Source organism: Oncorhynchus masou, chromosome 3, assembly GCF_036934945.1.
Source record: "Oncorhynchus masou masou isolate Uvic2021 chromosome 3, UVic_Omas_1.1, whole genome shotgun sequence".
Lineage (NCBI taxonomy): Eukaryota > Metazoa > Chordata > Actinopteri > Salmoniformes > Salmonidae > Oncorhynchus > Oncorhynchus masou.
Genome location: NC_088214.1, coordinates 32998010 through 33023357, shown reverse-complemented (window position 1 = coordinate 33023357; position 25348 = coordinate 32998010). Strand labels below are relative to the sequence as shown.

At 42.6% G+C, this 25348-nt stretch overlaps 1 protein-coding gene across 1 annotated transcript; it reads left to right on the top strand.

Annotated features, from left to right (window-relative positions):
• Positions 1-724: 724 nt before the first annotated feature.
• LOC135514883 (fatty acid CoA ligase Acsl3-like) lies at positions 725-25301 on the top strand. Its single transcript, XM_064938564.1, has 15 exons — positions 725-939; positions 7069-7594; positions 10952-11129; positions 11268-11377; positions 11752-11890; positions 12229-12379; positions 14120-14243; positions 14409-14480; positions 14616-14755; positions 16688-16860; positions 17575-17649; positions 17822-18013; positions 18407-18521; positions 19991-20148; positions 20328-25301. Exons 2-15 carry the CDS (start codon positions 7232-7234, stop codon positions 20483-20485), a joined length of 2148 nt encoding a protein of 715 aa, XP_064794636.1. The 5' UTR covers positions 725-939; positions 7069-7231; the 3' UTR covers positions 20486-25301.
• The last annotated feature ends 47 nt before the right edge of the window (positions 25302-25348 follow it).

Genomic DNA, 25348 nt, shown 5'->3' with positions numbered 1-25348 from the left:
AATGCAAATGTAAATCACTCTGAAAAAAATATAATTATAATGATTCAGGAAAATGTTATTCTTGCTGTTATTCACAAGGGTTAATGTTTTAATAGGATAGTTAAATTCAATCAAAAATGAGTGCAATTTTGGTATATCATTTTGTAATTTTTGTTTGTGTATAAAGTATTTGGCAACAAGAATTAAAAAAAATCACAATAATTTCAATGATCTTGTTATCATTGCAATACTAACATATTATATCCTTCATGTCAAAAACATGGGTAGTGTTCATAATGGTAAATAAGTATTCTGCAAGGTTTTCCCAAAATTCTGACACAAATTTACAATCAAAGAACAAGTGAGACAGATTCTCAGCTTTTTTCACAGAAAACGCAGATATCATCAATAGCCACAAATTTGGACAACATAGAATTACATGGATATATCTTATGTCAAATTTTAAAGTGCACTTCCTTAAATTTGTATGGTATACAATATTTGTAAAGCCTTAACCATGCATTTTTCTAGACAATGTCAAGAATAAGTATGTTCCATGTTTCCTCTTGGTGTAAGTTGGTTTTGTGAATGGAGAATTTGTCTTGTATATTTATTACAACAAGATTTCTCAAGCTTTCCAAACCAGGCAGGAGCTCTTCCTCTGACCGCCAGTAACCCTGTTGACATCACAGCTACCTCAAGCACGCGCCACCTTCAGCGATCCAATCGCAGGCAAGCGGACTGCCTTGACAACGTTTCGTTTCCCCATCACTTCCGGGCTGATAACAAGGGTCGTTGATGCCTGCAGATTTTAATTAAAATATCTTAGTTTAATAAATACATTGGCGCCATAGCTGTGATGTTTTGGGAGTGATATGGTCACAAAGCCTACAAATGAGGTTGGTGTATTGACGAAATTCTTCCAAGAGACGCAGGAATAGCGGATGATGAAGAGGTGAGGTTGCATTGTCTGGGCTCTCGATTCTTGCAGATGTGCTGCGATGTTAGCTAACGTTAGCTGGCTAGCAATTCTATTTTGTTGCTTGTTACCAGTAGCTCTCTCAACGGATAATCCAATGTTATTTGGTGTAATTGAAATGAGACTCAATAGGTTACTAGCTAGTGTCGGCTTGCTTTTCTCGAAACTTTATTTTTTATTTATTTTTATTAGTTAGCTGTGTGTGTGTGTCATCCACAGCTGTAATGCCGGGCTGTTGGTGCTAACGTTAGATATATTTGACAGGCACTTTCCTGTCTGGTGACGTTAGTAAGCTCGTTCACTACGGTAGTTAACGTTATCTTACTGTGGTGTTGACAAAAGGGTTTCATCATGGCATTTTGAGTGTGTTGATCTCCCCATTTATATCACGTTTTATTACACGTTACCAGGACCTGGGTAACTGTTAGTTACCTAACTATTTGGTTTGTTTGTTATATTTTTAGTTAGTGAACGTTAACTATGTACCTGTAGCATATTTAGTTAGCATAGCCTGTTTTTGCATAGATATGGAAAAATTGTTCATTCAGCAATATGGTAACGTTATTGTATTTTGGCCTGCCACACTATCTAGCATTACAGACCCTGCTAAGTAGGACTAACTGTCCTCGCCATACCGGTAACGTTGTTCGAACAACTGCGTCATGGCAACAAACAATCACAAATGTCACATGACACATGTCTGGAGACGAGCCTGTGGTGTTTCCTTTCTGGGAGAAGGAGATGGTGTGTGCTGTGCAGATAACAATGACAACTAGAATATAATGATGGTGAGAAGGCCATAGATAGAGTGAAACCTTTCAGATAGGAGGTGATGACAGATTTGGAGTCTCGTGGGTATGGGCTGACTGAACCAGTTCAGGATGTAAGGTGGTCAGATGCTTTGATTTAATTAACTTATGCCAGTGTGCCAATACTGCTATGGCACCACATTAGGCATCATTCACATCTTGTTAGTTACAAATACTTTAACTGTTGTGCAAACTGTGTTTGTTATGACACTGGTGGACAGAGTGGTGGATTCCTCCAGATGATTTAACAACACGTTCTCTCTCTATCTCTCTCTGTGTGTGTCTGTCTGTTTCAAGGACTCTAGGAATGTTGTCTTGTCTTTACTTTGGGGTCAACTGGAAGTAGAGTTTACACAGCAGAGGATGTCTTCTGGGTGATTGAGAGTTCTGTTTTCCAGAACCAGACTTGACCTAGACTATCCCTAACAATAACGGAACAACAACTCATTTGTTTACAATTACAGGAGTAGAACTAGCTATATGTTTACTGTGCCGTTAGGCCTACATTTCAGTTTCATACTTCCCGTTCAGCCATGTGGTCTGCAAGCCGTTATTACTCTGCGCCATGACTCATTTAAGTGGAGACTCAGAGTGGCCTAAAACTTGACTGGGAGATCTTTTGAGGTGTGTCCTTAAGCATTTATTAGCCTCCCCAGCCTCTCTACCATAGAGGCTGGACCTGTATTTCTGGTCTTGTTTGTCAAAGCCTTTGATGAAGAGCTGTGAGACTTTGCATTAGTGGCTGTACTAGTTTAGACTTGTCTGACTTGGTGACCTCTGTGGGTCATTCCACCTCAAAAGGGGATTTTGACACCCACCATCTCAGATTTCTGAAATAGTTTCTGTAGTTAGTAACAGATACGATTAGCATTCCAGAAACAACATTTTCTTGAAATATAATTTGATCTCTGAGAAATTAAGCAAATTGATTGCGCCCAAATTGGCCATTTTAATTTATAGGATTCAGATAATATTCATATATTAAATATAGTACCCAACATCTGATTTACACCAAAGTTCTTCCTACCAATGAATATACACATCTAAAGCGGATCCCCCACACCGCATGCCAATCCCACCTAACAACCAGTTCGCAGTTCTCTATGTTTGACAAGTAGTATGAAACTGTGGCTTGGAGTATTGCTTCTCCATACTATTTAATGTATTCCCTGTGAATCTGGTGATGTTTCCTTTTCCCTTTTTAGAGAAATTTCTAATTCAAGTCACTTGCATTATTTGCCATAAAGTAGTGTGAAAGTACAAGGTTTTGACCACGAGATGCAGCTGTTCCTGCTATACCGCAACACTATTTTATCAATTGTGTTGGTCTCTTGTGTTTATTAAATTGATCACAACATTTCCTTTGCAACTTTGGGTAGAAAACCAATGGATTTGTCTCATTATGAAAATAAATGTTGTGGTCAATTACTCACAATTCAAGCCAGCAATTCAGTTTGTCCTAATAGCAACCTAATGCGTCAAACCAACTCTCCTTGAGTAGTCCAACAAGTGTCTGTTCTCTAAGGCTATCCCTATGCAATTCTCATACAAAGACTTTTCCTGGAAGCCCAAAACTTTGATGGTGAAATGCGCTATGGACTTTATTGTTGTGACAACCCTAATAAAATAATTAATTGCATGACAGTCTTATGTTTGTCAATACAGTTATTAGGAAACAACTCTATGTATCTGTGTCAGTCACCCATGGTATTGGGTTGGGTTTAATTCACACTACTTTCCCGAGTGGCGCAGTGGTCTAAGGCACTGCATCTCAGTGCAAGAGGCGCCACTACAGAACCTGGTTCAATTCCAGACTGTATCACAACCGGCCATGATTGGGAGTCCCATATTTTTTGGGGATTCCTCATGTCTTACTTACTAATTGTTAAAAACGGTTTGGTCCAAATCAGATATTAGGTACTATATTTATTGAATATTATATGAATTCTATAAATTCAAATGGACAATTTGGGTGCAATCAATTAGCTTAATTTCTCTGAGATAAAATTATATTTTAACAAAATAGTGTTGCCGTAATGCTAATCTTATCTGTTTCTAACTAAAAAAAAAACAATTTCAGAACAATCTGAGATGGTGGGTGTCATGGTTTTCTGAAATTACATGGAACAAACCTGTGTCGGTGTCAGAGTCATAGGCTGCAAGTTTTGAAGTCAAGAAGGCATGACCATTGATCGGAGTACAGTATGAGTTCTCCTTTGAAAGGTCATGGGTTAGTCTAGCTTCCCACACAACCTAGAAAAATGTTTTCAGGGAAGTGTGTGTGAGACAGGGCGATTCTACTTCCCTATGCTCAACTAGGCCTATAGTCTCCCTTGAGTCTCCCATTTCTTTGGCGCAAAATCTATTGGGAGGAAATCTAGATCAAGTCTTGCCTGCAGTTACTATCAGCATAGTAACAAAGCTCAGTCTCAATTTGTTATCTATAACCCAATCCTAGTTGTGAATAGGGCTGTTGCGGGAACATATTACCGCCACACTGGCAGTCATGGGTCATGACCGCAGTAAAATGCCATGTGACTGAGTCACGGTATTCCCCTTTTATGCACTCTGGACATGCTTTGCTAGTACCCAGCTTGCTAACTACCATCAGGTCCTAATGGTCTGGTATTCAGGGCTCTATTGTTCCTCCATCAGGTCCTAATGGCCTGGTACTCATGGCTCTATTGTGCCTCCATCAAGTCCTAATGGCCTGGTTCTCAGGGCTCTATTGTGCCTCCATCAGGTCCTAATGGCCTGGTACTCATGGCTCTATTGTGCCTCCATCAGGTCCTAATGGCCTGGTTCTCAGGGCTCTATTGTTCCCCGTCTGGTCCTAATGGCCTGGTTCTCAGGGCTCCATTGTTCCTCCGTCAGGTCCTAATGGCCTGGTACTCAGGGCTCTGTTGTTCCTCTAACCACTCTGACAGTAATGCAAGTGCAATCAAAAATCACATCAAAGACTTATCATCATAACAGTATGGTGCTTTTAAAACTAAGCTCACTGTGATTGATTTGAAGAAATGTTGTTGATGTTGTTTCAAAGCCAAACACAACAAAATGGACAGCGCTTTCTAAGGTGGTGATTCATTCAAAACAGCCATATACATGTTAGAGCTTATACATAGGCTTATGACCCCAAGCCCGAAAATTCAACCCTGAATTAAAATGATGATTGTGCCGTTATACAATATATAACCTACTGCATATTACGCATGGCTGAAAAACATCAAACAAAACTGATTTAAGATGTCTTTGGTGTATATAATAGGTCTAGCCTATACTCTAAAATGTAAACAAATTCTCGTAATTGCCTTTGAGTGTGGACTGTATTAATATGTATACTGGATGGACTCACCTTATGCTAGGAATGGGTCAACATTCTGATTGTGGGAAGCTTGTGGAAGGCTACTCGAAACGTTTGACCCAAGTTAAACAATTTCAAGGCAATGCTACCAAAAACTAATTGAGTGAACTTCTGACCCACTGGGAATGTGATGAAAGAAATAAAAGCTGAATTAAATCACTTTCTACTATTATTCTGACATTTCACATTCTTAAAATAAAGTGGTGATCCTAACTGACCTAAGACAGGGAATTTCTACTAGGATTAAATGTCAGGAATTGTGAAAAACTGAGTTTAAATGTATTTGGCTAAGGTGTATGTAAACGTCCGACTTCAAGTGTACGTAGCACAAATTGCTTGCTAGCTAGATAGCTAAGCTAACTACCTTGCTGGCTAGCTAGCCAGCTAACATTAGCTAAGTGAGAATGTGATGAGGACAGGGCAAGCTACTCACCTTCAGACCACCATGCCATCTCTCTCTCTCATATTGTTACTGAGGACTGAATGATGTTCAATGAGCAGCACGTAGAGCGCCCTCTTCTGGCAACCATTGAACATTTCTAGAAATGACAGCAAATGAGCAGATGTATTTGTTTATTCTATGGATGTAATGTCAGTGCTTTATCTGTGTAATAAAGACCAATACAGATATTTCTGTGAAAGGCTGATGTAAGATATTTGTACTCCAATGGGGGGGGGGGGGGGGGGTGTTAAATAAAAAATGTGACAATTTAAAAATAATGTTTTTACTGACTACAGTTTTGTTCATGAATTACTAAGTGATTAAAATGCATCACTGTTACCAAATCGGTGACTGAAAAATGTGTAACAGAATGACTTCAATGGAATTAGCTACAATGGGAAATCATAGTAGTCCCAACCCACAGTTGCAGTTAGCACAGTACAGTAAAGTACATGACAGTAGAACACAGAATAGTAGAGTAAAGAAAAGTAGAGTACAGTAGACCACCCGTGTAGAGTACAGTATAATGTAATATACTCTACTGTCCTGAACCATACTCTGCTTTTCTTTACTGTACTGTGTGGACTGTACTATATTGCAGGGATCGCGTTAACGCAGAATTTAGCTTTTTTTTCAAGCAGGTGTATTGACCAAGACAGGTTAAATTTCAAGTTCCAACTATTTAAATAGACACGTTCCAAAACGTCTCTTCCATCCTCCAGACCACTCGCTCTCTGCCTGTCTGCGGGGGATGGTGTGGGAGTTGAGTAAGTAGGAGATTAAAAGCACATTTTACGTTGAACATTTTATGTGGCAGTTTTCACACTAGTTTGATTGCTAATGTTATTTGTTACATTGTGGTTACATCGAAGAATGAAAAAAAAAAGCAAGCCATTTTTCCTACGCACTTATAGCATTTGTATTTCAACAAAGTTGAGTACTTGCATATTGAGGCTATATTATCGTTCAGATGAATGATTATTGTATGTGAGTATAATAACACTATGTTTTCACATAGCACCCTCTTGAACTGACCTGGATTTTCCTGCATTCTAGAACACTGAGTGGACCCATGTATTTATTTTCCATTTGTTTAATTAGAGGGCAGGGGAATCTATTAAAACACAGATTTTTGGCAGGTCTGTGTTTTGAAAATCCAGACTTTTGAATGCTTACGCGACCCCTGGTGTTTTTGAATTATTATATTTTTTTTTACATAGTGGTGCAGCCCAACCACAAGGGGGCGCAGCGGCCCTCTTACGTTCTTTCGAGAGAACCCTGGTCTGATGGAGATTACACTGCTTGCCTAATTTGACTATTATTCCAAGGATATTAGTGCCATGTAGCCTAAATTAATTGCTGGGTGGTCTAACAAATGGTACATTACTAATGTGTTTCATTTTTTAAATGTATTTGCGCTTTCTATCCCTCCCTCCCTCTCCGCTATGCCTGTCTTCATCTCTAAAGTGTTTTCTGTTCTTTCACTACAGGTGAGCTGACTAAAACCAAGCGGTCTGTCAGTCCATCCATCAAGCGGATCTATCAGAGGAACCACCAGTGCATGAGAAGGAACACAATCAGTTTTTTGGGGTGTATCCCTCACACTTCCTGCCCCACCCACCTCGACAGACTCCACCCCGTGACCCTTGACATCCAAGATGAAACTAAAAGAGGACATGAACCCACTGCTGCTGCAGGTCTTCCGCTCGGTTGTCTGGGTCTACTCTGTCATCACCTTCCTGCCCTGGTACCTGCTCTCGGGCGCAGGAGCCAACCTAGACCGGGCGCGGCGAGTCAAGGCACGGTCAGTGAGTGGTCGCCCGGCGGGCCCTTACCGGGCGACCAACCATGAGGATGGTAGCCAGCAGAAGCTGGTGTCTTCCTTGCACCCAGGAGTGGACACCCTGGACAAGGTGATGGAGCATGGAGCGGCCAGGTTCCCAGAGAGGAACTGCCTGGGCACGAGAGAGGTGCTGAGCGAGGAGGACGAGCTCCAACCCAACGGGAAGGTCTTCAAGAAGGTGAGGAAGAGGGAGAAAAGTGGATTTAATTATCTTTGTTGATACAGTGCCTTTGGAAATTATTCAAGACCCCTTGACTTTTTCCACATTTTGTTACGTTACAGCCTTATTTTAAAATGGATTAAATAAATAAAAATCCTCAGCAATCTACACACAAGAACCCATTTCTTAAAAATAGAAAACAGAAATACCTTATTTATATAAGCATTTAGACCCTTTGCTATGAGATTTGAAATTGAGCTCAGGTGCATCCTGTTTCCATTGTTCATCGTTGAGATGTTTCTACAACTTTATTGGAGTCCACCTGCAGTAAATTCAATTGATTTGACATGATTTGGAAAGTCACACACCTGTTTCTATGTAAGGTCCCACAGTTAACAGTGCGTGTCAGAGCAAAAACCAAGCCATTAGGTCGAAGCAATTGTCCGTAGAGCTCAGAGACAGCATTGTGTCGAAGCACAGATCTGGGGAAGGTTACCAAGAAATGTTTGCAGCATTGAAGGTCCCAAGAACACAGTTGCCTCCATCATTCTTAAATGAAAGAAGTTTGGAACCACAAGGACTCTTCCTAGAGCTGGCTGCTCAGCCAAACTGAGCAATTGGGGGAGAAGGGCCTTGGTCATTCTGACAGAGCTCTAAAGTTCCTCTCTGGAGATGGGAGAACCTTCAAGAAGGACAACCATCTGCAGCACTCCACCAATCAGGGCTTTATGGTAGAGTGGCCAGACCGAAGCCACTCCTCAGTAAAATCCACATGACAGCCCGCTTGGAGTTTGCTAAAAGGCACCTAAAGTCTCACAGAGAATCTCAAGATTCTCTGGTCTGGTGAAACCAAGATTGAACTATTTTGGCCTGAATGCCAAATGTCACGTCTGGAGGAAACCTGGCACCATCCCTACGGTGAAGCATGGAAGTGGCAGCATCAGGCTGTGGGGATGTTTTTCAGCTGCAGGGACTGGGAGACTAGTCAAAACAATTTAATCAATTTTAGAATAAGGCTGTAATGTAACAAAATGTGGAAAAAGTCAAGTGGTCTGCAGTAGAAGGACATTAGATTGCACTGTCTAACCCTGTTTGAAGGCAGCTGGTTTTTATAGGTAATTCTGGGGTAATACTGTCGTATAAGGAGACCTACCAGACATCGGTGTGTGACAGTTTAGTGGTGCGTACTTCTAGTATTAACAATGGTATTTTAATTTTTTTGGGGGTCAGCTATGAAACTAGCAGACAGATGCATAATTTCTGATCCCCCCTTTTTTGCCCCTACCATCCCCTACCCTGGTTGGAGGACCTGGTGGAAAAACATTACAATTTAAAATATACTGTGCCTTCAGAAAATATTCACACCCCTTTTTCCACATTTTGTTGTGTTACAGCCTTTTTTTTATATTGATTTTTTTTTTGTCACTGGTCTACACAAATAGGGCTGACCTCAGTTAGTCGATTATTCAGTCAATAGACTGTTGGTCGCCCGAGATTTCTTTAGTTAATTTTTTTTATTGTGCACAAGACACCCGCCTGTTTCTCACCTGCCTAAGTGGACTAGTGCTTTGGTGGAGGAGGAATAATGGTCCAGGGCAGTTTTGAATTGTTCAGGCTAGGCCCCTTAGTTCCAGTGAAGGGTAATCTTAATGCTACAGCGTACAATGACGTTCTAGACAATTTCAGCATGACAATGCCCCTGTGTGCACAAAGCAAGGTCCATACAGAAATGGTTTGTCATGATTGGTGTGGAAGAACTTGACTGGCTTCACCGATCCCTGACCTCAACCCCATCGAACACCTTTGGGATGAATTGGAACGCCGACTGCGAGCCAGGCCTAATCGCCCAACATCAGTGCTCGACCTCACTAATGGTCTTGTGGCTGAATGGAAGCAAGTCTCCCCCAGCCATTTCCAACATCTAGTGGAAAGCCTTCCCAGAAGAGTGGAGGCTGTTATAGCAGCAAAGGAGGGACCAACTCCATATTAATGAACATGATTTTGGAATGAGATGTTTGACGGGTAGGTGTCCACATACTTGTAGTGTATTACATATTTTTTTTAAAACTGGATTCGAACCAGGGACTGTTGTGACGCCTCAGGTACTGAGATACAGTGCCTTAGACTGCTGTGCCACTCGGGTGCTCAATGTAGTGTATCTACAGAAATAAGAAAAATCCTGCTTCTGTTGCCTGTTTGGGTGTTTTGTTTAGTAGCCTACTGATTCTGTTAGCGCCAATCATTGCTATGCTGCATCACCAATCTTATTTTATTGCTATGCTGTAATAAAGGCTTTAATTTTTTTTAACAAACTCTGTTATTACTTACCATTTATTTAGTGTTTATACTGTTCCAAATAATCAGAAAATAGTAATAATAATAATAATGTAATCTAACAGCACCTGTTTGGCACACATAGGCCTAATATTCACACAGTGCTGGCTACAATATACCCCCCCTTTTCTGGATCTCCAGTAGTTTTCGCAGCTAAATCACGTCTTCCACACATCTAACTTCCCCTTTCCCTCCTGAGCAACCAGCAAACATTCCCCCATTTCAAGTTTCATTTTCAGGTCTTCCGCATCCATTTTGCTGTGTTCAGAGTTTATAACCAATTTTATAATGTGAAACATTATAATCATGTTTCACGTAAAGATGGCAAGAGTTTAGGGAATGTCTTTTCCTAAACAAATGTGGGATTTGGGTAACATAACTTTTCAGTCAGAGAATCAAGTAAGAAACTAAATGGCTGTAATGATGGTGCAGCTTCAGCACGGACAGCTCGATAAACGCTTGCTGTGCTCTGGTGCTTGTTCACTGCAGCAAGGAGGGGAGAGAGAGCGACAACCTTACTCAGTCACACAGGCACTCGCTGTCATTTAATTTTTTTAACACCGCGTGGCCATCGGTTTCCCTCTTTGAGTCATTAGTGTGTCTTAATTATTTAATCAAACGATGTGACTTAACGCATCAGACAAGCTTATTCAAACACATAGGTGGTGTCTATGGAAAAAATGCATGCATTTAAAATGTAGACCGATAGAACGACGACTCTCGCTCGACAAAGGTTTTTCTTAGCCGGGGAACACAGGTACACGTCAACTGTGAGAGACAGTTGTTAGTTTTTCTTTAAGAAGCCCTCCTGTTCTCCACTCATTACTTGTATTAACTGCACCTGTTTGAACTCCTTACCTGTATAAAAGACACCTGTCTATACACTCAATCAAACAGACATGCTTTGTAAGTAGAAAAACCTACCAAATCGGCAGTGTATCAAATACTTGTTCTCCCCACTGTAAATGGATGTCGTACGAGGAGGCCTACCAAGCAGCAGTATATTACTGTTAACAGTGTCTGTGGTTGTGTTATCTCTAGGTGATCCTGGGGGAGTATCAGTGGATGTCGTATGAGGAGACCTACCAGGCAGCAGTGTGTTTTGGCAGTGGGCTGGCCGCGCTGGGCCAGATGCCTCAGTGTAACATCGCCATCTTCTGTGAGACCAGGGCCGAGTGGATGATAGCAGCACAGGCCTGCTTCATATACAACTTCCCATGTGAGTGTTTATGTTAGACAGTAGCACACTATAGCCACACACACACACACACACACACACACACACACACACACACACACACACACACACACACACACACACATGAATCTCTAACTCCAGTCTGTGTCATTCTGACAGTGGTGACGTTGTACTCTACTCTGGGCGGAGCGGCCATTGCCCACGGTTTGAACGAGACTGAGATCACCCACATCATCACCAGCAAAGACCTGCTACACAGCCGTCTCAAGGTCAGCTCTGCTCGCCTTGTCCTGATCACTTTCTGCAATGCCATATGAGACAGTACACACTCCAGCCAGATAATACCATTTTCCCACATTTTAAATAGTCTTGCCTATATATATATTACGCGTTGGAACAGTTGCCCACTTACAGTACTTGAGCAGACTAAGTGTTGACAGTCAGTGTGTTTGAGGGGATCCGTTTGTACAAGGCAATGCGTAGAATTGCTAGTCTTAATGGCATAATGAGCAGTTATTTGGAATGCGAGATGATTTGTAGATCATAGACTACATTGATTCTATGCAGTCCGACTGCGATCTCCAGTCAATAACTACTTTCTCTCCCCCTCTCTCCTCCCTCTCCTCCTGCTATCTCCTCCCAGGACATTCTGTTGGAGGTGCCTCGGCTGCAGCACATCATCGTGGTGGACAGTAAGCCAACCAGTTGGCCTGGCTTTCCCCGCGGCATCATGGTCCACAACATGGACGCCGTGCAAGAGCTGGGCTCCAGACCCGACAACAGTAAGGAGGGAGAGTGTGGGTGTGTGAGGGGCGTGTGTGTGTTTGGGTCTACGCGTTGTCTGACTTGGTACAGTACTTCTGCCCTGTGGTCTTAGCAACTCAAATGTAATCTGACTTCCAGAATCATAGTTTTTTTACCTGAATAGCCCTCTCTGTCATATCCTATTAGCCCTGTGCTATGTGCATGCCCTCTCTTGAAATAAAGATCGATAGCCATTCTCTGATGCCTCCGCATTGTGCAATGCTCTGACCCAAAAGTCTCTTTGTGTGACCTCTTTAACGTCCCTGCTGCCTCCCCCCCCCCCTCTCCCTCTATCTCTCTCTGCGCGCGTCTGTAGTGGCGGTGGCGCGCCGGCGGCCCGTGCCCTCTGACATCGCTGTCATCATGTACACCAGCGGCTCCACGGGCATCCCCAAGGGCGTCATGATCTCCCATAGCAACATCATCGCGGGCGTCACAGGCATGGCAGAGCGCATCCCAGACCTGGAGTAAGTACAGAAAACTATGGTGTCTTCTAGATTGACTGCTAATTGTTTTTGACTTTTCGCTCTCTCACTGCCACTCTCTTTCCCCCCCTGTGTGCCCTGATCACTGTTTTTCTCCTTTTCTCTTTTCCTCGTTCATCTGTTTTCACTGTCTCTCTCTCTCTCTTTCTCTCTCTGCCACCATTTTGCCCTACAGAATGGAAACATATCTCTTTCTTTCTCTCTCATCTCATAAATATGTCCTGCTCTTCATCTTCTCTTCTCTATATTAGTACCAGTCAAAAGTTTGGATACTTCCTCATTCAAGGGTTATTTTCTGCATTGTAAAATAATAGTTAAGGCATAAAAACTATGAAATAACACATGGAATCATGTAGTAAGAAAAAAAGTTTTAAATAAATCAAAATATATTTCATATTTCCGATCCTTCAAAGTAGCCTTGATGACAGCTTTGCACTCTCTTGGGCTTTCTCTCAACCCACTTCTTGAGGAATGTTTTTCCAACAGTCTTGAAGGAGTTCCCACATAAGCTGGGCACTTGTTGACTGCTTTTCCTTCAGTGTGCCTTGAATTTGAAATAAATCACCACAGCGTCACCAGCAAGCACCATCACACCACCTCCTCAATGCTTCACGGTGGGAACCACACATGCAGAGATCATCCGTTCACCTACTCTGCGTCTCACAAAGACATAGCGGTTGGAACCAAAAATCTCAAATTTGGACTCATCAGACTAATGTCCATTGCTCATGTTTCTTGGCCCAAGCACGTCTCTTCTTATTATTTGGTTTCCTTTAATAGTGGTTTATTTGCAGCAATTTAACCACGAAGGCCTGATTCACGGAGTCTTATCTGAACAGTTGGTGTTGAGATGTGTCTGTTACTTGAACTCTGTGAAGCACTTATTTGGGCTGTAATTTCTGAGGCTGGTGACTATAATGAACTTATCCTCTGCAGCAGAGGTAACTCTGGGTCTTCCATTCCTGTGGTGGTCCTCATGAGAGCCAGTTTCATCATAGCGCTTGATGGTTTTTGCGACTGCACTTGAAGAAACTTTCAAAGTTCTTGAAATTTTCCACATTGACTGACCTACATGTCTTAAAGTAATGATGGACTGTCATTTCTCTTTGCTTATTTGAGCTGTTCCTGACATAATATGGACTTACCAAATAGGGCTATCTTCTGTATACCACCCTTACCTTGTCACAACACAACTGATTGGATCAAATGCATTAAGAAGGAAAGACACACCTGCTAATCGAAATGCATTCCAGGAGACTAAAGCTGGTTGAGAGAATGCCAAGAGTGTGCAAAGCTGTCAAGGCAAAGGCTGGCTACTTTGAAGAATCTCAAATATGAAATATATTTTGATTTGTTTAACACATGTATTTGGTTACTACATGATTATATATATATATATATATATATATATATATATATGTGTGCATATATATATGTGTGTGTGTGTGTATATATATGTGTGTGTGTGTGTGTGTATATATATGTGTATATATATATACACACACACACACACATACATATATATATATATGTGTGTGTGTGTGTGTATATATATATATATATATATATATATATATATGTGTGTGTGTGTGTGTGTGTGTGTATATATGTGTGTGTGTATATATGTGTGTGTATATATATATATGTGTATATATATATATATATGTGTATATGTTTGGCAGTTGAATAAAATTGTTTTTTTTTTGGTTTCCATTTGTGCAGTGAGACAGACACCTACATTGGGTACCTGCCACTGGCCCATGTTCTGGAGCTGAGTGCAGAGATGGTGTGTATCTCTCACGGCTGTTGCATCGGATACTCCTCCCCACAGACGCTAGCAGACCAGGTGAACACACACACACACAGAGAGAGAGCGAGACAGTAAACCAAGGCTCAACAACACATGCGGTATGTAGGAACCCTCTATTGGAGCTCCTCCTAATTAGAGAACAGGCCTAGCTGTGCTTTACTCCTAGTCTGATCCATTTCTTTCTCCTCTCTTCCTCCCCAGTCGACTAAGATTAAGAAGGGCAGTAAAGGAGACACCAGTGTTCTAAAACCTACACTCATGGCTGCTGTACCGGTAAGCACTAAAGCTACCGTAGAATATATATATATATATAAGCAGTTCATATTCTGTAAGACGCACATATTTTATTTTATTTGAAGTGGTGTTTTGTCCTCTTTCCTTCTCTGTCCCTCGTTCTCCCTCCTGTAGGAGATCATGGATCGGATCTATAAGAATGTGATGACCAAGGTGGAGGAGATGAGCAGTGTGCAGAGAACCCTCTTTGTGTTGGCCTACAACTACAAGATGGAACAGATCACCAAGGGCTACAAGACCCCGCTCTGTGACAGGTAATACACACACCTGTAACACACACACACACACACACACACAGTCAATGGGTAATCAAATCAAATCAAATCAAATTTATTTATATAGCCCTTCGTACATCAGCTGATATCTCAAAGTGCTGTACAGAAACCCAGCCTAAAACCCCAAACAGCAAGCAATGCAGGTGTAGAAGCATGATTGATAGAGAGTCTCCAGGAGGTTGAACTAGGACTGTGGTGGCCATGACATTGTGTCAGCCAGTTATTGCCATGCAAAAGACTGCCGGTCTCACGGTAATTGACCGTTAATTAACATAAACACGTTTAGCTTCTTCAGGCCTTCACACATACACGCTGCTGTTGTGCCTTTGGAATCTACATTTTTAACAAGTCTATAAATCAATTGAATATACACCATCACCATAAATCCATGATTGATTTATTTTAGGTAGGTCTAAAGAAACATGATATGAAGAAAATGTATTTCAGAAGAACAGAATATGTGTTGGTCTATTGTATGTTATCCTGTTGGCTGTAGGCTTGTTGGTTTAGCTGACACGTTATGCCTTTAAGTCCTGTGCCATTATTTTATATTATATGATTTTATAGTAAGAAGAATATAATTGAACTTGGCTGAATAAAATAGAAAGGATATTTTTCCCTTTCCGGAACGAGTGCGCAGATGAAGTGGCTCTGTTGAGTGATAATTTGAAACAGGTCCTATACGCTAGATTGAGTAATTTGGCAACTTTACCTGTGAGAGATACAAACCTTAGAATGTCTTATAAATCAAAACACGTAATGGGGCCTCATGGAACGGCTAAAGGCTATTGGTGATTTAAGAACATCGCAAAGAAAAGCTTGCGCTCTGTTCCTTGCCTCAGGCTGCACAGACCGTTCTCTCATCAAGTGATCATATTATCACCCATCAGACTATTCTCAGTGTAATATTGTCTTTACTAATATATTACATTAGTTAATATTTAGAATGGACCATTATCATGGGCTGGAAGAAAAAAAGACTATGCACACGAATAGCGAATGGAGGCAGCTTTCCCGCCTGTTGGTTGGGGTACAGGCATCAACCACTGTTTGAGGAGCATACAGCCTCTCACTGCATGACAGGTGATATTGTGCCCAAACCCGACGCCATGGGCTCTCCAACCCTGTTCCTGCAGCTACCCAGGGCTTAATTTAGGATCTGTTCGAGGATCTGTTCGAGAACATCGAAAATAACATATTTTCACGATGAAATATAGAGTATTTAATTAAACTGTCGACAGCCCCTCTCTCTCTCTGCGCGCTTGAGAAAGGAATGGAAGGAGAGAGGGGCGGAGATGGAAACGCACGGTGGTGAGATATTCTGTAGCGGAAGGTAATGGATCACCCCCAAAAAATCTCTATTACTAACGCTATTCAAAATCAAATACAAATTCACTATTGTAGGTGAACTGTAATCCGCCCTGCACAATCAATGCACCAACAGCATTGCCTAGGCCTCTATGTTCTTTCCCAGACTCATGGATAGAAATGTTGGAGCATAGCATAAGGTAACCAGACCATCCAGTATGCATATTAATACAGTCTACGATCAAAGGCAATTACTAGAATTTGTTTAATTTTTGAATATAGGTTGGACCAATTAAAGAAGTATTTTTTTCTGCGGTGCGTAATATGCGGTAAGCTATGTATTGTATACTGAATGTCATAATCATTATTTTAATTCTGGGTTTTTTTCAGGCTTGGGCTCATATATAGGCATATGCAATAATGCAACGCAACAGCCTTAATGGAGACTCGCACACCGACATTCTCGATATTGCTGTGGCCGGTGCCTGCGTTAAACAGAAACCTAAGGTTCACACAGAGGTTATTATGAATGACTTGTTGTTTACCTTGGTGTTATTCTCATCCTCTGACTCACTGTCATCCTCTTTCCTTCTCTCCCTCCAGTCTGGTGTTTAGGAAAGTGCGCTCGTTGTTGGGGGGTCACATGAGGGTGCTGTTGTCAGGCGGAGCGCCCCTCTCCGCTGCCACCCAGCGCTTCATGAACATCTGCCTCTGCTGTCCCGTGGGCCAGGGCTACGGCCTCACCGAGACCTGCGGAGCTGGCACCATCAGCGAGAGTAAGAGAGCGGGAAGGAGAGAGGGAAGGGAGGGAATGAGTAAGGGGGATGGAATGGAGGGAAGGGAGGGAATGAGTAAGGGGGAGGGAATGAGTAAGGGGGAGGGAATGAGTAAGGGGGAGGGAATGAGTAAGGGGGAGGGAATGAGTAAGGGGGAGGGAAGGGAGGGAATGAGTAAGGGGGAGGGAAGGGAGGGAATGAGTAAGGGGGAGGGAATGGAGGGAAGGGAGGGAATGAGTAAGGGGGATGGAATGGAGGGAATGAGTAAGGGGGATGGAATGGAGGGAAGAGAGGGAATGAGTAAGGGGGATGGAATGGAGGGAATGAGTAAGGGGGATGGAACGGAGGGAAGGGAGGGAATGAGTAAGGGGGATGGAACGGAGGGAAGGGAGGGAATGAGTAAGGGGGATGGAACGGAGGGAAGGGGACAGGAAGGAGGAAGTCAGCCGGGGCTACTGCCTCACCGAGGCCTGCGGAGCTGGCACCATCAGCGAGAGAGAGGGTGAGGGGGGTGGGTGGAGGCGGTAGGTCCAAGAAGAAGGGAGGGAGGGTAAAAGAGAAGGGAGGGTAAAAGAGAAGGAAATGTATAGACTTCTGCTGCCTGATGGAAGAGAGGAATGGGGGGCACAATAGAGAAAGCCAGGTGATTGTACACAGTAATGTGATAAGCTATGATGTTCTCACGTGTATTATTTTCCTCTCTCTATTTGTCAGTGTGGGACTACAGCACAGGCCGGGTCGGCGCTCCTCTGATCTGCTCCGAGATCACCCTCAAGGACTGGGAGGAGGGTGAGTCCCTCCATAGCACTGTGACTGCGGAATCGGTGATATTAGGGGGAGGGCTGGGAGGGTGGAGGTGAGTGGGGTTGGGGGCTAGGGTGGATGAAAGTTATATTGGATGGGCGTGGGGCTGAAGATGCTTTGGGCATAGACCGCGTCCTCTTCTCCGGATCTTCTCCAGGCGGTTACTACAGCACAGACAGGCCACACCCGAGAGGAGAGATTGTAATCGGCGGGCCCAACGTGACTATGGGTTACTACAAGAACGAGGTGAAGAACCGCGAGGACTTCTTCGTGGACGGCAACGGCCAGCGCTGGTTCTGTACAGGAGACATCGGGGAGTTTCACCCAGACGGCTGCCTCAAGATTATCGGTGAGCAGCCCAGAAAAAAAGAGCCGTTTTTAGAGAGAGCCTTATGATATGTTGTCTGTCTCTGTCTATCTGTGGATTTAAATACATACGAGTCAGGATGAAAGGGCCAGATTCTCCCCAGGTGAACTAACAATGCAAACCAGTACAGTTAACTGAGGGTGACCTTGTGGTTAAGGTCAGCCGCCCTCGGGCACATAGAGGATGATTCCCTTGTCTGCGTGGACACGAATCTACCAGCCATACTCCTCCCCTTCTCTCTGTATCCACTTCACTTCATACCCGTCTCTGTCAAAAACAATCACATATGAAAGGATTCACGTATATATACAATTCCTCCCAAAGGCAGCTGTATATAAATCTACCGTAGCAATCATTTGTGTTCCTTCTGTGTAGATCGTAAGAAGGATCTGGTGAAGCTCCAGGCTGGGGAGTATGTGTCTCTGGGGAAGGTGGAGGCCATGCTGAAGAACTGCCCTTTCGTAGACAACATCTGCGCCTACGCAAACAGGTAACAATGCACATATTATATACCGCTCGGGTGACTGGAGTCTCTCTCTATAACACTTGAGTGTACAAAACATTTAAGAACACCTTGCTATTATTAAGAACGAAAGCGTCACTCAGAGATGCCGGCCCATGTTGACTCCAATGCTTCGGGCAGTTGTGTCAAGTTGGCTGGTGGTCCTTTGGGTGGTGGACCATTCTTGATACACACGGGAAGCTGTTGAGTGTGAAAAACCCAGCAGCGTTGCAGTTCTCAAATCAAGTTGTATTAGTCACATGCGCCGAATACAACAGTGAAATGCTTACTTACAAGCCCCTAACCAACAATGAAGTTTAAAAAATACAAATAGGTATAAGAAATAAAAGTAAGTCATTAAAGAGCAGCAGTAAAAAAACGATAGCGAGACTATATACAGGGGGCACTGGTTAGTCAAGGTAATTGAGGTAATATGTACATGTAGGTAGAGTTATTAAAGTGACTATGCATAGATAATAACAGAGAGAAGCAGCAGTGGAAGGGGGGGTGGGGGGGGCAATGCAAATATTCTGGGTAGCCATTTGAGTAGATGTTTTGGAGTCTTATGGCTTGGGGGTAGAAGCTGTTAAGAAGCCTCTTAGACCTAGACCTGTCGCTCTGGTACCGCTTACCGTGCGGTAGCAGAGAGAACAGTCTATGACTAGGATGGCTGGGAGTCTTTGAAAATGTTTAGGGCCTTCCTCTGACACCGCCTGGTGTAGAGGTCCTGTATGGCAGGAAGCTTGGCCCCAGTGATGTACTGGGCTGTTCGCACTACCCTCTGTATTGTCTTGCGGTCGGAGGCTGAGCAGTTGCCATTCCAGGCAGTGATGCAACCAGTGCTCTCGATGGTGCAGCTGTGGAGCCTTTTAAGGATCTGAGGACCCATGCCAAATCTTTTCAGTCTCCTGAGAAAACTGTCTGGCACCTACTACCATACCCCGTTCAAAGGCACTTAAATATTCACCCTCTGAATGGCACACAGACACAATCCATGTCTCAAGGCTTAAAACTCCTTCTTCACCTGTCTCCTCCCCTTCACCTACACGATGAAGTGTATTATTTAACAAGTGACATCAATAAGGGATCATAGCTTTCACCTGGTCAGTCTGTCAAGGAAAGAGCAGGTGTTCTTAGTGTTTTGTACACTCAGTACAAAACTTTGATTGTCTGTTTCTCCTTGTCAACTTGTTCTGTCTCTGTCTCTGTCTCCATCTGCTGTCTGTGTCACCCACTTTCTACCTCTCCTGTCTCTCTTTGTCTTTCTGACTCATTGCTCTCTCTATCCTTCATCCTATTCTGGCCCGTCTTTCTCTCTCCATCTTTGCCTTTCATTATAATAATAACTAGAATGATGATGATGATGATAATATAAAAAGGAATTATACAAATCAACTGTGTTTTCTAAATAAAACAATAACACTATCTCTCCATTTCCTTAACTCTCTCCGTCCCAGTGACCAGTCGTACGTGATTGGCTTCGTGGTGCCCAATCAGAAGCAGTTAATGGTGCTGGCGGAGCAGCGAGGGTTACGGGGCAGCTGGGAGGAAATCTGTAACAACCCTGACATGGAGAGAGACGTTCTCCACATCATCACAGAGGCCGCTCTGTCAGGTAGGACGGAGGGATGGAGAAGACGATGAGAGACGGGTGGAGGGAGGAATAGAGGTTTCTGGTTGTAACATATGACTACTGTTTCTCCATCTTCTTGTCCCTAGCGTTGACTTGTATTTCTCAACCCCAGCCCATGCATTCGTCTCTAAAGTCCGGTGTTGTTTCCCCCCCCCCCACAGCCAAACTGGAGCGCTTTGAGATTCCGAGGAAAATCCGTCTGAGTGCAGAGCCTTGGACACCGGAGACTGGCCTGGTGACCGACGCATTCAAACTCAAACGCAAGGAGCTCAAATCCCATTATCAGGAAGACATCGAGAGAATGTACGGTGGCAAGTAACACCACACACACACACACACACACACACACACACAGGCATACGCAAGGAATCCAACAAGCGCTACCTAGATGACATGAAAACTGGAGGGAATGTACGGCGGCAAGTTACACACAAACAGACACAGCCCCCCCCCCCCCCTTCCCAAGACAAAAGACAGAGGGGCCAAGCCAGTTCGAGCAGCATCAGTTGATTGTCTTCGTCAAAAGTTTTTCGGGGTCTGTGTGTTGCTATGACGACGCTGGCATCATGGCGTGACTCGGCCGTGACACGGAAAATGACACGTTAATCTTGTCCCACTCCTCTGCTCCTCTCCTCCTTTTCTCCTTCCCTTCTCTCTCCTATCCTCCATCTAGCATGGTCTTCGGCCTCTGTGTGTAGTCCAGACACCTGATAGTAGAAAGGATGTTTTGTGAATGTGGCCTGGATCGTGTTCATTAGGCATCAAACGGAAGAAAACTGACTGAAACAGGGAGGGACTACCTGAACATAGCAAAACGTTTCTTGTTGGACATGTTGTGCACTAATGAATACGACTCTGAAAAATGAGGCCCTTCGGTTTAAACGTTCCACATCCAGGTTTGAATCTATGCAGGGATCCCTTTTATTGTATAAATGTTTTGGGATGTGGTGACGTTTTGTTCATGTTTCGTTGTCTTTCTTTTTTTAACGTAATCGGTTTGTCTTGGTTCATTTCCGAAACCTATTCGATGAACATCTTGTGTCTGAGAGAAATTAGTGTTTTGTGAAACCATAAGATTTTTGTAACGCAACTCGCATTTTTTTATTTGCTTTCCTTATTTCTTGTTTTTTTTCCTGAATGGTTTGTTTCTCATTTATCTGTTACCAAACTGACATTTCCCTCGTCTGCCTCTAGGTCCTGAAGGTTGCTTCTATTCTATGGAAGAGTATGTGTTTACTGACTTGACTAGATTAAGTCCTATGTCACTGTTACAGTGTGCCAGGGATGGAATCTCCTCCCTGCTCTGTGCCCCTGTGTGTGGCTACGGGCTGATGTGATGTGCCTGGGTTGGCTGGTGGAACCAATTTCTCGTAATGTAGCCTGATCCTGGATCGGTTTTTACTTTAGCCACCTCTTCTTGACTATTTGTGAGATGTCATGAGTTGACACGGGCAAGAAAAGATCTGGGACCAGGTAAGTAATGAAGGTGTCCGGGGGGGGCGGCGGGGAAGTAGGATGCAGTTGCCCCGTAAAGCTGATCGAAGTTTAGTTTCTCTTTCCTGTGGTTGAGGCTAGGATGGGGAGAGGACAAGCTGATCCTTGATCTGTGCCGAAAGGGCAACTTCTCAGCACGTGACACCAATCCTACTGAGACCCTTATTCATTTCTACTCTGTCACTTAACCAGTAGGAGGCCGTCTCTGACACTGGTTCATCTTTGAAGCATAATCTGTATAGTAATGTCCACATTTACAGGGGTGTGTGTGTGTGTGTGTGTGTGTGCGTGCGTTCTCTGACCCTGAGCTTCTTCCCAATGTCTCTGTGAAGCCCGCTGCATGCCCACCCCACCTGACCTGTAGAAGTCTGTTCCCTTTCAATGTTTCCTCCAGCAAAACGATGTTACATACACAGTGTCCTGCTGAACCAGGTCTGTGGCTCCATAAACCATGTTATCACCAGGACGATCTGGTTCCGTAAAACCACGTCGATTGTCTTTATCGGCAACGTCCTAAACCTGCCGTTTTTACTCCATAAAATGTTGGCCCGTGTACCGCATGGATGTCTCCTAAGAGAGCCAATGGCTCCCAGTCCAGATCTGTAGCCGTTTGCCTTTTTTAGTTGCTCTTCGGCAAGACTGTGTTTGTGTCATCCAACGGTAGTCCCATCTACCCTGATATCCCTGTTCGTATTACAGGAATGCATTGTCCTATTTCTTTGTCATAGCTCTAGTTACTGTTGCTATTATTGATGAAATGCAGATTGAATGTGCAATATTTATACGAAATGCAAATTCTAAAACCTAAAGTATGTAAAGGAAAAATGCACAGAGAGAGCGAGCCCCTTCACAGTGTATGAATGTGTGGGTGCGGGCCTGTCTCTTTCCAATTAAATGTACAAAGAAAACCTAGAGGACAGGCGGACGGACAGAAAACATGGTTGTAGAAGTAGTAACATATAGCCTCTTTATGGTGTGATGTTAGTGGCAACAGAAATGTAATCTGAATTCAATCATCTTGAATTCATTCAAATTTGTTGGCAGTAATATGACTCTATACTTATTTTTCTGTATTGTGAAAGTACTGTACCAATTATAGTAATGAAGACTAATATTTTGTCCTTGTAAAAGAAAAATACAATGGTGAAGAATAGGGCACTACAGGTGAACAGATTTATGTCTCCGGGAAGTTATTTGGGTTGCATGATTCCTTGTGAATGCACTATATACATTTGTGACATATAATGTATTCAGAAATAAAATCCAAGATGAAAAGTCACGTGTGCAATTCCATACGAGATTTGCCCAAAGATATGTAATCCTTGGAAAGGTACTTTGGGGTAAGGAGGTTTGGCATACCTTTTTAAAGTTGAAATCATTGATTTAAAAGTTGGAAAGTTCATGACATGTTTTGCTTTGCCCAGGCCTTTTGAAGATATGACCCATTTTATACATTAGAGGAGACAACCAACTGTGCAAATCACCAGCAGAGGGAGTTCTGAATCTGTTCCCACGCGAACTGTGTTGTCGATGCTCCAAAAATAGATCATCATTTCAAAAGTAGCAGAGCGACCACTCTGGAAATGTTATGTACTCGTAGAGTATATTGTTTTTAAACAATTTCCAATACTGAACAAAATTCAAAAGGGGACTTTTTGAGACATTTACGATAAGGCCCAGGTAAGGCCAAAATGTCACACATATTTCTCAATTATTTTGGGTACAGATGTCAATGGTATTCCAGACAAAATGAAGTTTTTTATTGATTTCAGGAAGATTAAAAGCATCATAAATATCTCTGGGCCAATCTCGTTTGGAATTACACGTACATTATAGGCTGCCATATATGTATTGTCTGCAAATGAATTACTGTGTATGAGCAATGTACAGTATATACCGTAGAAGAGGAACAGCTTGGATATTTAGCACAAGGGATATTTCAGCATTAGAAAAGGACCCTCGGTTTTGGGAAGTAGTCCAAAACACTGATGATGTTACGAATGAGGAACCCAGGTGCAGGCTGGTTCCCGTTCTTCTTACAGTTCCTGATATTTCATTGGTTCTTTGTATTCAATTCCCAACCAATGTCTGTCCAGTCTGCTGCTTTGCTATCCCATACCAGGCCACAATTGGTTAAGAAGATTTGTTCATAGGAATATACAAAGTGCTGTATCTTGAGTGTTTCTCTGAGGTTATACGCACATACATATACACATGCATACACACATGCATACATACACTACCATTCAAAGTTTTCGGGTCACTGAGAAATTTCCTTGTTTTTAAAAGAAAAGCATAAGATTTTGTTCATTAAAATAACATCAAATTGATCAGAAATACAGTGTAGACATAGTTAATGTTGTAAATGTCTATGGTAGCTGGAAACGGCAGATTTTTTATGTAATATCTACATAGCCGTACAGAGGCCCATTTATCAGCAACCATCACTCCTGTGTTACAATGACATGTTGTGTTAGCTAATCCAAGTTTATCGTTTTAAAAGGCTAATTGATCATTAGAAAACCCTAGAAGGCCAGCATCCCAGAGTCACCTCTTCACTGTTGATGTTGAGATTGGTGTTTTGCAGGTACTATTTAATGAAGCTGCCAGTTGAGGACTTGTCAGGCGTCTGTTTCTCAAACCAGACACTCTAATGTACTTGTCCTCTTGCTCAGTTGTGCACCGGGGCCTCCCATTCCTCCTTCTATTATTCTGGTTAGAGCCAGTTTGTGCTGGTCTGTGAAGGGAGTAGTACACAGCGTTGTACGAGATCTTCAGTTTCTTGGCAATTTCTTGCAAGGAATAACCTTCATTTCTCAGAACAAGAATGGACTGACGAGTTTCAAAAGAAAGGTCTTTGTTTCTGGCCTTTTTGAGCCTGTAATCAAACGCACAAATGCTCCAGATACTCAACTCGTCTAAAAAGGTCAGTTTTATTGCTTCTTTAACAGTTCATCTTTGCTAAAATAATTGCAAAAGGGGTTTCTAAGGATCAATTAGCCTTTTAAAATGATAAACTTTGATTAGCTAACACAACGTGCCATTGGAACACAGAAGTGATGGTTGCTGATAATAATGGCCTATGTAGATATTCCATAAAAAATCAGTGGTTTCCAGCTACAATAGTCATTTACAACATCAACAATGTCTACACTGTATTTCTGGTCAATTAGATTTTTTTTTATGGACAAAAAGTGCTTTTCTTTCAAAAACAAGGACATTTCTAAGTAACCCCAAACTTTTGAACGGTAGTGTACGTACATTACATGTCTTAGTAGTGGAGTCATCCACTTTAACTACTGATGTACCTAAAGACAAGGAACAAAGTTTGGTGTACAGATTAATTTGACCTCTCGCATTGTTTATAGTAAATATAGTAAATATGTTGGAAGGGGAGGGGTTAATATGATCAAATTTCCTAAAGATATACCAGTTGTGCAGGTGTAAAACCTCATTTAAACCTATTTGGTCTTGGTTGTTCACCAGTTTTTTGAAGTGGGTCTTTTTCCTCATCCTTTAGTGTGAGTTACTGGCCTTGTGACATCGTGGGCTATTTGCAAATGTTTCCTTCCTTATTTATTTCTAATTTGGCCTTGGAAAATTGTCATGAAAATAAAAGTTGTGATTGGTCGAAAAATGCCCATATGTTCATTCTGTTTCATTCATGGATTATATTGATTCTTGTTAA

What these genes read in the sequence shown, in the direction of transcription:
- LOC135514883 (XM_064938564.1), top strand. Translation starts at nt 7,232, where the DNA reads ATGAAACTAAAAGAGGACATGAACCCACTGCTGCTGCAGGTCTTCCGC. An exon ending in ACGGGAAGGTCTTCAAGAAG is followed by an intron (nt 7,595 to 10,951) that starts GTGAGGAAGAGG and finishes TGTTATCTCTAG; the next exon opens with GTGATCCTGGGGGAGTATCA. An exon ending in CGGCTGCCTCAAGATTATCG is followed by an intron (nt 18,014 to 18,406) that starts GTGAGCAGCCCA and finishes CCTTCTGTGTAG; the next exon opens with ATCGTAAGAAGGATCTGGTG.